At 62.3% G+C, this 12,610-nt stretch overlaps 1 protein-coding gene across 1 annotated transcript; it reads right to left on the bottom strand.

Moving 5' to 3' along the window:
• Positions 1–24: 24 nt before the first annotated feature.
• tox4b (TOX high mobility group box family member 4 b) lies at positions 25–12,313 on the bottom strand. The gene is given in 9 exon segments (XM_052009779.1): positions 25–204; positions 2,091–2,267; positions 2,270–2,611; positions 3,193–3,273; positions 3,967–4,191; positions 4,627–4,866; positions 8,633–8,860; positions 11,023–11,091; positions 12,238–12,313. Coding segments are annotated over 9 exon segments (1,548 nt in total). The 5' UTR covers positions 12,244–12,313.
• Between the last annotated feature and the right edge of the window lie 297 nt (positions 12,314–12,610).

The raw sequence follows: 12,610 nt of genomic DNA, 5'->3' as shown, positions 1-12,610 counted from the left end.
CCTCCCTCGTCAACGCTCCCCCCCTCACCTGCAATGCTTCACCACACACTCGCTGCTGCAATACTCGTTGTCCCAGTCAGTGCTGGGCACGGGGCAGTTGCTGCAGCCACTGCGCACACACACCGGCGAGCCCGGGGTGGGGGCCGTCAGCGGGGGGGGCGAGCTGGTCACCAACTCCACCTGGGCCTGCGGGGGTGACCGCACCTGTGGGGGGGGGGGGGGGGGGGGAAACGCAGGGGTCCGTCACCTCATCAAAGATACCCCCCCTCCCCCTGTCATCACTCACACCCCCTCTTCCCAGGGTCACACCCCCCCTTCCCCAGGGTCACCAACTCTTTCCCCTCCTCTCCCCCCCGGACCACCTCCCTTCCCAACTGTCCACCCTGTCCGATGCCCCTCGTGGGTTTATAACACCTCTCTCAGGTCCCCCCTCACGCTCCCAGGGAATAAAGTCCCCAACCTGCTCGACCTCTTCTCCGTAACTCGGTCCCTCAAGTCCCGGCAACATCCTCGGTAAATCTCCCTCTGTGCTCTTTCCAGCTCGACGGCAATCTTCCCCACAGCAGGGCGACCAGAACTGAACACAGTTCTCCAAGTGCGGCCCTCACCGACGTCCTGTACAACTGCGACGTCACCTCCCGACTCCTGTACTCAGTGCCCTGACCGGTGAAGGCCAGCGTGCCGAACGCCTTCTTCACCGCCCCTGTGTACCTGTGACCCCACTCTCGGGGAACCGTGTCCCTGTACCCCTGGGTCCCTCTGTTCTACGACACTGCCCTGGGGGAGCCCCTGCCATTCACAGTACAAGTCCCTCGCGGTTTGACTTTCCAAAATGCCCCACCTCACAGTTATCTGTACTGAAATCCATTTGCCACTCCTCGGCCCCACTCCCCAACTGATCCAGATCCCCCCGTGATCTACGACAACCTTCTCACTATCAACAACAACACTGAATTTCACGTCATCCACAAACTTTCCGATCAGGCCTCGTGCATTTGCATCCAAGTCATTGACATAAATAACGAAGAACAAGGGTCCCAACACTAACCCCTGCGGCGCACCACTACTCACCGGCCTCCATTCCCAGAAACAACCTCCCTCTGCTTCACACCTCCGAGCCAATTGTGAATCCAGCCAACCAGCTCTCCCTGGATTCCACAGGACCCAACCTTCCAGACCAGCCTCCCATGTGGGACCTCGTCGAAGGCCTTGCTAAAGTCCAGATAGACAACATCCACTGCCCTCCCCCTCGTCTACCCTTTCGGTCACCTCTTCCAAAAACTCTAAGGTTCATCAAACACAACTTCCTACACACAAAGCCCTGCTGACTCCTCCTAATCAGACTCTGTTGATCCAAACGCTGGTAGATCCTGTCCCTCAGAATTCCCTCCAGTAACTGCCCCACCACTGACGTCAGGCTGACCAGCCTGTAGATCCCTGGCTTGTCCTTGCTGCCTTTCTCAAACAACCGGAACAACATTAGCCACCTTCCAGTCTTCAGGAACTTCACCAGTGTCTAACGAGGAAGCAAGTATCTCCTCTCCCTCACCCCCACCCCCTCCTCCTCCCCGCCCCTCACCAATCCTCCTCTCCCACGTCTCCCCAACTCCTCCTCTCCCCTCACCCCCACCTCTCCTCCTCCTCCCGCCCCCCCACCCCTCCTCCCCACCCCTCTCCCTCCCCCACCCCTCTCCTTCCCCACCCCTCCTTCCCTCCCCCAACCCTTCCTCCCCACCCCTTCCTCCCCACCCCCTCCCTCTCCCTCCCCCAACCCTTCCTCCCCACCCCTCCTTCCCTCCCCCAACCCTTCCTCCCCACCCCTCCTTCCCTCCCACAACCCTTCCTCCCCACCCCCTCCTTCCCTCCCCAACCCTTCCTCCCCTCCCCACCCCTCCTTCCCTCCCCCAACCCTTCCTCCCCACCCTTCCTTCCCTCCCCAACCCTTCCTCCCCTCCCCACCCCTCCTTCCCTCCCCCAACCCTTCCTCCCCACCCCTCCTCTCCCTCCCTCTCCACCCCACCTCTCCCTCGCTCACCTCATCACCCACCCCTCCTCCTCCCTCCCCCTCACCCCCCCTCCCTCCCACTCACCTGGACCTCCGCCTGCTCGCGAGGGGCTGCAGTGCTGGACAGGGCAGCAGTCTCGGAGCTGCGCTGGTGGGCGGTGGTGGCGGGAGGGGGCAGTGGGGCAGGGGGGGCCAGCGGCTGCAGCTGAATGATCTGGACCTGCAGGGGGGCGGAGGCGGGGGCTGGGGGGCAGGGCGGAGGCGGGGCTGGGCAGCGGCCTGCAGGGGTGGCGGGCGGGGGGGCACGGCCTGGAGTGGGGGTGGGGGCATGGGCTGCAGTGGGGGGGGCGCCTGCAGCCGCTGCAGCCGCTGCAGCCGAGGCCCGGCGGGCAGGGGCAGCTGCAGCTGCAGGAGCTGTGGGGCGGGGGTCAGCACCGTCACCAGCCCCTGGCCCACCGCCGTCACCTGGCAGCTGGGGGCCGGCCCCCCCCGGGGTCCGGGGGCAGGGGGAGAGCTGGAGGGGGGGGTCACCAGCAGGGGTGCTGGGGGTGGCAGGGTCTCCTCCCCTGCCTGCAGTGTCTCTGCGTCGCTGGAGTCTGCTGCCGTCTATGTGAGGGGGAAGAGAGGCACAGGGTCAGGTCCCATCACACATAGGGGGACGCTCCCCCCACACCGTCCCGTCGCACACTCCCGGGGTCAGACACAGGGTGAGGCTCCCCCCACACCGTCCCGTCGCACACTCCCGGGGTCAGACACAGGGTGAGGCTCCCCCCGCACCGTCCCGTCACACACTCCCGGGGTCAGACACAGAGTGAGGCTCCCCCCACACCGTCCTGTTACATACTCCCAGGGTCAGACACAGGGTGAAGCTCCCTCCGCACCGTCCCGTCACACACTCCCGGGGTCACACAGAGGGACAAGCTCCCCCCACACCGTCCCGTCACACATTCCCGGGGTCAGACACAGGGTGAAGCTCCCTCCGCACCGTCCCGTCACACACTCCCGGGTCAGACACAGAGTGAGGCTCCCCCCACACCGTCCTGTTACATACTCCCAGGGTCAGACACAGGGTGAAGCTCCCTCCGCACCGTCCCGTCACACACTCCCGGGGTCACACAGAGGGACAAGCTCCCCCCACACCAGCACGTCACACACTCCCAGGGTCACACACAGGGACAAGCTCCTACCTTGGACTCCAGCCCAGCCCTGTATGACGCCAGTGCCTTGAGATATTCCTTCTTTGCTGCCTCTGTTTTCCGTTTGTAGATCTGGTGGTGGGTGGTGGGTGGGTGGGGGGGGGGGGGGGGGGTAGAGGTTGGTGAGTTGAGGGGCAGTGGGAGAAGAAATGACCCCTGCCTTCCCTAGAGAGCCCATGCATCCAGGTCCCAACCACCCCTACACCCCACCCACTTCTCCCCTGTAGTCCCGCCCATGACAATGAGACGCCGCCCACCGTCCCCCTCCCAACAGGTGCCGGATCCACCCCACCCTGCACACATCCCCCCGTCCCCATCATTCTGCCTTCCACGTTCCCCCTTCCCTCTCCCCTCCCAGAATCCTGACCCTCACATCACTCCGTTCCCCCGCACAGACCACCCCACACATTCCCCCCCCAGACCCCCGACCCCCAGACCACAGACCCCCCCCACAGACCCCCGACCACACATTCCCCCCCCAGACCCCCGACCCCCACAGACCACAGACCCCCCCCACAGACCCCCGACCACACATTCCCCCCCCAGACCCCTGACCCCCACAGACCACAGACCCCCCCCACAGACCCCCGACCACACATTCCCCCCCACAGACCCCCGACCACACATTCCCCCCCACAGACCCCTGAACACACATTCCCCCCCACAGACCCCTGACCCCCACAGACCCGACCACACATTCCCCCCCCACAGACCCCTAACCACACATTCCCCGCCCCCCACAGGTCTCCCCCCCGCCCCCCCCACCTGTTTCTGCTCCTCGCCCAGGCTGTCCCACATGGAGGCCACGATCTTGGAGACCTCGCCGAAGGTGGCGCTGGGGTTCTGCCCCTTGATGGCGGCCTGGGTGTCGCGGAAGAAGAGGGCATAGGCCGAGACCGGCTTCTGCGGCTCGTTCGGGTCCTTCCTCCGCCGCCGCTTTCCCTTCCCCTTTCGGCCCCCCTCGGGCAGGGGGGGTCTCTCCGCGGGCACCTGTGGGGGGTGGGGGGGAGATGTCAGTGAGGGGGTGGGGGGGGGGTCTCTGCGGGCACCTATTGGTGGAGGGAGAGGGTCAGTGAGGGGGGTGTGAGGGAGTGCGAGGGGCAGGGCACAGGAGGGGTGGGGACGGGGGGGGGAAGTGATGTAGGGCACAGGACAGGAGGGGGCGAGGGGGAGGGGTGATGGGAGAAGGGAAAGGGGGTGGGGGGGGGGGGAGGTGTGCAGTACCTACCCTGGAGGGGAGAGGTGGGGCGGGGGGAGACAGGGAGGGGTGGAGGTGGGGAGAGGGAGGGGCAGGGGAGGGGAGGGGAGGGGGTGTGTGGTATCTACCCTGCAGGGGGAGACGGGTGGAGGGGGGAGCGGGGGAGGAGGGGGGGAGGGGGAGCAGTGGGGGAGCAGGGGAGGGGGAGGACCCGGCGCGGTACCTACCCTGCGGAAGTCCTCGCCCTCCTCTTCGTGGGTGGAGCTGGCCGGGGAGGGGGTGGGGGAGCCCCTGTCCCCGGGGGCGGGGGCTGGGCTCAGGATCTCCGGCCCCCCCAGGCTGAGGCCCAGCTGACTGCTGAGCTCCGACTGGTCGATGGTGGTCAGCGGGTTGTGGGTGACCACAGACACGCCGGGGGTCAGGGCCGCGTCCGTCCCGAACTGTGTCCCCACCGCCTGTCCCAGGTCCTGTGGGTGAGGGTGAGAGGGTCAGGGGGAAGGGAGGGGCAGGTACACATCCCCCACACCCCCCAACCTGTCCCCATCACCCCCTCCAGTCCCCACAACCCCCCGGTCTCCGTCACCCCCTCCCTCCCCCACGCCCTTCCCCGTCCCCCCCTCACACCCCTTCCCCGTCTCCGTGACCCCCCTCCCCCACACCCCCTCCCCGTCTCCGTCACCCCCTCCCTCCCCCACATCCCTCCCTGTCTCCGTCACCCCGTCTCCAGGGTCACAGCTCGTTCTCCCGCACCCCGAGGATCACAGACCCAAACTGTCAGTCCTCTCCTGGTGGGGCAGCCCTCCCATCCCAAGGTTTACCCTGGTGAATCCCTGCTTCACCAAGGGGACTAAATCTGTGCCCGGTACCCGAGGTGTGATCTCAGCTATCCTGTCCCATGGAACAGGATCTCCCCAGGTCTAACCTCCTGAGACAAAGACCCACACAGAACAGTACGGCCAGGAACAGGCCCTTCGGCCCACAATGTTGTGCTGAACTAGTTAAACCAATGACACCTAATTAAACTAATCCCTTCTCCCCTCATGGTGTCCACACGCCTCCACCTCCCTGCTCATCGCCGTGTCTAACAGCCTCTAAACCCCTCCATCGTATCTGCCTCCACCCCCACCCCTGGCAGCACATTCCAGGCACCCACCGCTCTCTGCGTAAAAACCCTGCTCCGCACATCTCCTGTGAACTTTCCCCCCCTCACTTTAAACCCACGCCCTCTGGTGTTGGACATTTCCACCCTGGGGAAAAGATCCCGGCTGTCTGCTCTCTCTGTGCCTCTTGTCATCTTATAAACCTCCATCAGGTCTCCCCTCAGCCTCCGCCGCCTCATAGAAAACAACCCAAGTCTGTCCGACATCTCCTTATAGCTCCTGCTCTCTAATCCAGGGCAGCATCCTGGTGAACCTCTCCCGCACCCTCTCCAAAGCCCCCGCACCCTCCCTGTAACGGGGTGACTAGAACTGCACACAATGCTCCAAGTGCCGTCTGACCAGAGTTTTATACAGCTGCAACGTGACTTCCCGACTCTTGTACTCGACGCCCCGACCGATGAAGGCCAGCGTGCCGTACGCCTTCCTCACCGCCCTGTCGACCTGTGCGGCCACTTTCAGGGAACTGTGGGCGTGGACCCCAGGATCCCTCTGCACACCAACACTGTTAAGGGTCCTGCCATTAACTGTGTCCTGTCCCCTTTACATCTGACCTCCCAAAGTGCAACACCTCACACTTGCCCAGATTAAACTCCATCTGCCGTTTCTCTGCCCATATCTGCAGCTGATCTATGCTGTTAAATTGGTTTATTACTGTCACGTGTACTGAGGTACAGTGAAATACTTTGTTTTGCCTACCGTTCATACAGAGCATTTCATTAGACAGTGCAATAAGGTAGTACAAGGGAAAAGCAATAACAGAATGCAGAATAAAGTGTTACAGTTACAGAGGAAGTGCAGTGCAGGCAGACAGTAAGGTGCAGGGTCACGATGAGGTAGATTGTGAGGTCAAGAGTCCGTCCCGCTGTATCCTTGGGCAACCTTCTACACCGTCCACAACACCACTGATCGTTGTATTGTCTGTGAACTTACCACCCCACCCATCCACGTTTTCATCCAGGTCATCGACATACATCACAGACAGCAGAGGTCCCAGTACGGATCCCTGCGGAACACCACTGCCCACCGGCCTCCAGCCAGAATAAGTCCCATTGACCACCACCCTCTTCTGTGGACAAGCCAGTCCTGGATCCAAACAGCCAAGTCACCGTGGATCCCATCATCTTAATCTTCTGGATGAGCCTCCCATGGGGGACCTTGACAAACACCTGACTGAAATCCACAGCTCTACCTTCGTCAATCACCCTCGTCGTCCCCTCAAAAATCTCAATCAAGTTGCTAGGACTTGACTTGCGCTGTACAAAACCACGCTGACTCTCCCCAATCAGGCCACAGATTTCCAAATGCTCAGAAATCCTATCCTGAAGAATCCTCTCCAGTAACTGCCCTAACACTGACGTGAGACTCACCAGTCTTTAGTTTCCAGGATTATCTCCAGCTCCCTTCTTGAAAAGAGGAACAACAGGTCACCTCTTTCTCCTCCACCCCAAGGAACACAGACCCAAAGCCAACAAGGTTAAGGAGGTTCAGTGTCACCAAACACACTGACAAACTTCTACAGATGTCCCGTTGGAAGTGTCCTGACCAGTTGCATCGCGGTCTGGGACGGTGATTCGAATGTGCAGGAGCGTGAGAAGCTGCAAAGAGCAGTGGACCCAGCCCAACACATCAGGGGCACATCCCTCCCCACCATCGGGAGTATCTACAGGAGGGGCTGCCTCAAGAAGGCAACGTCCACCATCAGAGACCCCCACCATCCGGGCCGTGCCGTCTCCTCGCAGCTCCCGTCGGGCAGGAGGTGCAGAAGCCTGAAGTCCCCACACCACCAGGTTCAGGAACAGCGACTTCCCTTCAACCATTCGGTTCTTGAACCGACCGACACACCCCTGATCACTGCCTCAGTGCAGCAACACTGGGACCACACAGCACTGCAGTGGGCTTTGTTTTCTTTGGTTCGAATTGTGTTCTTTCTTGTATAGAATCATAGAGCAACACAGCACGGATACAGGCCCTTCGGCCCAACCAGTCCCTGCTGACGGTGCCCACCCAGCTAGTCCCAATCTCCTGCGTTCAGCCCATATCCCTCTAATCCCCGCCCCTCCATGTACCTATCCAAGTACTTCTTAAATGACTCTACTGTACCTGCCTCACCCGCTTCCTCTGGCAGCTCGTTCCCTGTACTCACCATCTTCTGGGGGAAAAAGTTGCTCCTTTTAAATCTTTCCCCACTCATCCTAAACCTCTGCCCCCTGGTTTTGGACTCCCCGACCCTGGGGAAAAGACATTTACCGTCCACCTTATCTCTGTCTCTCATGATTTTATAAACCTCTAAGGTCGCCCCTCAGTCTCCTACACTCCAAGGAACAAAGGCCCAGCCTGCCCGACCTCTCCCTGTAACTCAGGCCCTCTGGTCACAGACCATTACAGCACAGTACAGGCCCTTCGGCCCACCGTGTTGTGCTGACCTATATAAACCTACTTCACATTCAGTGTAACCCTTCCCTCCTACACAGCCCATAACCCTGCATTTTCCTTACACCCATGTGGCTATCTAAGAGTCTCTCAGATGTCCCTGTTGTATCAGCCTCTCCCACCACCCCCGGCAGTGCGTTCCAGGCACCCACCGCTCTCTGTGTAAAGAACCTACCTCTGACACCTCCCCTGAACTTCCCTCCTCTGACCTTAAACAGACATCCTCTGGTATTGGCCATTGCCACCCTGGGGAAAAGGTGCTGGCTGTCCACTCTGTCTATGCCCCATAATCTTATACACCTCTCATCCTGCATCACTCCAAAGACAAAAGCCCCAGCTCGCTCAACCTCTCCTCATAAGACACGTTCCCCAAAAGATGCATCTCACTGTGTGTTTCAATGTACATGTGTCTAAAAGATATCTGACCTTACCTAAAGCCTCCACATCCTCCCTATAACGAGGCGACCAGAACTGAACACAATACTCCAAGTGTGGACTGAGCAGAGCTGCAACATCACCTCACGGCTCTTGAACTCAGTCCCCCGACTAATGAAGGCCACATCTTAGTAAATCTTCCCGGTTTGACCACATCCCCCCGGAGCTCAGGGGACCTGGGACAGTGAGGACGGTGGGAACCACTTACCATGTTCAGGCTTCCCATCAGGCTGGACCCCTGCTCCATCACCCCCTGGGACAAGGGGAGTGACAGCTCCAGGGGCGCAGAGCTGAACTGGGTGGAGAAGCCATTGTCCTGGGAGCTGGCGGGGTCATTGAGGTCAAAGTGGCAGGCTACATCCGGGTCTGTTTCCAGGGGCAACGAGATGGGGGGGATCTCGAATTCTTCATCCCCGAGGCTGGGTGTGTGGAAGGTCTGAGGGAGAGGGACAGACACAGGGTGAAGCTCACAGACCATCCCGTCAAAGGGTGATCCTCTCCCCCCGCACTGTCCCGTCACACACTCCCGGGGTCAGACACAGGGTGAGGCTCCCTCCGCACCGTCCCGTCACACACTCCCGGGGTCAGACACAGGGTGAGGCTCCCTCCGCACCGTCCCGTCACACACTCCCGGGGTCAGACACAGGGTGAGGCTCCCTCCGCACCGTCCCGTCACACACTCCCGGGGTCAGACACAGGGTGAGGCTCCCTCCGCACCGTCCCGTCACACACTCCCGGGGTCAGACACAGGGTGAGGCTCCCTCCGCACCGTCCCGTCACACACTCCCGGGGTCAGACACAGGGTGAGGCTCCCTCCGCACCGTCCCGTCACACACTCCCGGGGTCAGACACAGGGTTAGGCTCCCTCCGCACCGTCCCGTCACACACTCCCAGGGTCAGACACAGGGTGAAGCTCCCTCCGCACCTTCCCGTCTCTCTCTCTCTCTCTCTCTCTCTCTCTCACACACACACACACACACCAGACCCACGCGCAGTACCCCAGAAGCGACCTCACCCACCTCCCGTGCCATTGTAGACGGACGCCCCAACCGTTAAACTCCCCCCTCCTCGCCTGCCACAGTGAGAGGGGCTGTTAACCATGGTCACGTTCAGATCTGGGCACCGGAGAATGCGACTGACACAAGGGTCAGTGTGGGGGGGGGATAGGAAGGGATCAGAGCTAGCCACATCGCGGTGTATCCAACACACAGGGGTTCTCCTCCAACGCTTCCGTCGGGAGCCGGAGAGAGACCACATCCAGTTACTGTGGACCACGCCCACCTCCTGATTCAAGGACGTCTGTTTCCCCGGGGAATCTGTTGGATTTACTGGCAACGTCTGAACAAACACTGGTTGGATGGGAAGTCCAATCAGCGTGGGTCATGCACAGTAAAGGGTGGGGAGCGCTGAGGGACGTTGGGGGCCCAAGCCCATGGCTCTCCAAACGAGGCTGCACTGGTGGACGGGTGGTGAGGGTGGGGGTACGGCCTGTGTGTCAGTCAGTACAAGAGCTGGGCCGTTACGTTACAAAACACCGGTTGGGCCGCAGCTGGAGGCGTGTTGTATGGTTCTGGTCGTCACGCCGTGGGAGGGACGCGGTACGGTGCAGAGGTCGTCCACGGTGTTGGCCAGACTGGCTGGTCTGAGAGTTGGTGGCATTGCGGACGGCGAGGAAGGCTGTCCCAGGAGGCGGCGGGTGGTAGAGCGACGGGAAGCCGGGCGGGGTGTGGCGAGGTGGAGGTTCATCCCAACTATGGGGTGCGTTCGGGATGACGGATAGGGTCAGGGCACGTGCAGTGTTGAGGAACGGTGGGAGCTTGGGCCCCGAGTCCACAGTGACCGCCCAGGTGGACAGGGTGGTGCAGAAGGCGTCCGGCAAGCCTGCCTCCACCCCTCGGGGCATTACGTTTCAGCTGTAGAAAACTCTGGTTTGAGCACAGCTGGAGTACTGCCGACCATTCTGGTCACCGCACTCCAGGAAGGGTGTGACCGTGCTGGGGAGAGGGCAGGGCTCGGTGCCTGCCCTGGAGGGCGGCGGTAACGGGGAGAGACCAGACAGGCTGGGTCCGGCTTCCCTGGAGCGAGGGAGGCCAAGGAGAGACCGGACGAGGGCTCAGAAAGTCATCAGAGGCACCGAAAAAACAGTCTTTTCGGGGTGTCAGAGACAAGAGGGAGTGTGTTGAAGGTGGGGGGGGGGGGGGGGCAGATTTAAAGGGGAACCTGAGGGGTTGGATTCCCCCACAGAGAGTGGCTGGGCCTCCCTGCCAGAGGAGGGAGTGGAATCCAATATAGTCACTGCCTCTGGGAGACATTTAGAGAGATGAGGCAGAATGGTCCGAATGTGGGATCCGTGCGGACGTGGGATCCGCGCAGGTGTGGACGTAAAGGATCTGTGCAGATGCTGGACAGGTGCAGATGCGGGACTGGGTCAGTGTGGACGTAAAGGTCTGAAGGGCCTGTTTCTGCGCTGTGCCCCGACAGGAAGGGGATCCGGTGCTGCGGAAGGGCCGCACGCCGGGTGATCCGCAGCACTCTGCCCTGGTCTGCACACACACACACGCAGTCATGCACCCCAACGGATCCCCCCACCAGCCTCACCTCCGCACCGCTCAGGAAAGGGTGGCTGGAGTCACTGATGGTCAGGAAGGTGTCGGCACTGCCCGGGAACTGGAGGAGGGAGAGAGAGGGTGATCGAAGGGCCAGGCTGCTAGCCCACCCCCGCGGCGCAAGGAAAGATCCCACCAGTGGAAGCAACTGGCACTCGTCCCAGCGCGGGATCTTGCGTCCCACACAGCCCCGCTCCCCGCACCAACCCCCACACACCTCTCGGCTACATAGGGAGGCCAAACCCAGCTACCTGCAGCCCCCGTCACACCCAGGAGCCTTCCCCTCAGCTCCAGCGGCAACTGGGATCTTGCCGTGCCTCCGAGACGACCGGTCACCCGTGCCGCTGGGAGCTTTCTGTGTCCCCCCCAGGAGGGCCAATCCCGGCTCTCCCCTAGCCCTGAGGCGCTGGGATCTTGCTGTGCCCCCCCCAGGAGGACCAATCCCAGCTCCTCCCCCAGCCCTGCGCTGGGATCTTGCTGTGCCCCCCCCAGGAGGACCAATCCCAGCTCCTCCCCCAGCCCTGTGCTGGGATCTTGCTGTGCCCCCCCCAGGAGGACCAATCCCAGCTCCTCCCCCAGCCCTGTGCTGGGATCTTGCTGTGCCCCCCAGGAGGACCAATCCCAGCTCCTCCCCCAGTCTTGTGCTGGGATCTTGCTGTGCCCCCCAGGAGGACCAATCCCGGCTCTCCCCCACCCCTGAGCCACTGGGATCTTGCTGTGCCCCTCCAGGAGGGCCAATCCCAGCTCCCCCCAACCCCTCAGAAACTGGGATCTTGCTGTGCCCCCCCCAGGAGGACCAATCCCGGCTCTCCCCCACCCCTGAGCCAAAGGGATCTTGCTGTGCCCCTCCAGGAGGACCAATCCCAGCTCCCCCCTACCCCTTAGAAACTGGGATCTTGCTGTGCTCCCCCAGGAGGACCAATCCCGGCTCTCCCCCACACCTGAGCCACTGGGATCTTGCTGTGCCCCTCCAGGAGGACCAATCCCAGCTCCCCCCTACCCCTCAGAAACTGGGATCTTGCTGTGCCCCCCCAGGAGGACCAATCCCGGCTCTCCCCCACCCCTGAGCCACTGGGATCTTGCTGTGCCCCCCCCAGGAGGACCAATCCCGGCTCTCCCCCACCCCTGAGGCGCTGGGATCTTGCTGTGCCCCCCCAGGGGCCCCTCCGCCTCCCCCCGACCCTCCGACCCTCCGACCCTCCGGCACCTCCATCGACGACGCCCCCAACAAAGATGTCGGGCCCCCGGGAGGCCCTGACGTCACCGTCAACGGAAACGGAAGTCACCTTGCCCCGCACCAAGATGGCGGGCTGACACCGGGGGAAGGAAGTGGATGGGAGGGGGAACGCCCCTCACCAAGATGGCCACCGGACGTGACGTCAGCCAGCAACAAAGATGGCGCCACCCGCACCCGTCACACGCCGCCACAAAGATGGCGGCGCCGGCCGGAGGTGACGACACACCGGCCGCCAACCCCACTTCCTCCCCCTCCGCCCCGCTGACCCTCCATCCTCCCCCCGCCGCCCCCCCCCACCGGGAGACCGACCCCGCCCGCGGCCCGGGGTCACCACGGCGCCGCC

Source organism: Pristis pectinata, unplaced genomic scaffold, assembly GCF_009764475.1.
Source record: "Pristis pectinata isolate sPriPec2 unplaced genomic scaffold, sPriPec2.1.pri scaffold_111_arrow_ctg1, whole genome shotgun sequence".
Lineage (NCBI taxonomy): Eukaryota > Metazoa > Chordata > Chondrichthyes > Rhinopristiformes > Pristidae > Pristis > Pristis pectinata.
This window is presented reverse-complemented; position numbering and strand designations above follow the sequence as displayed.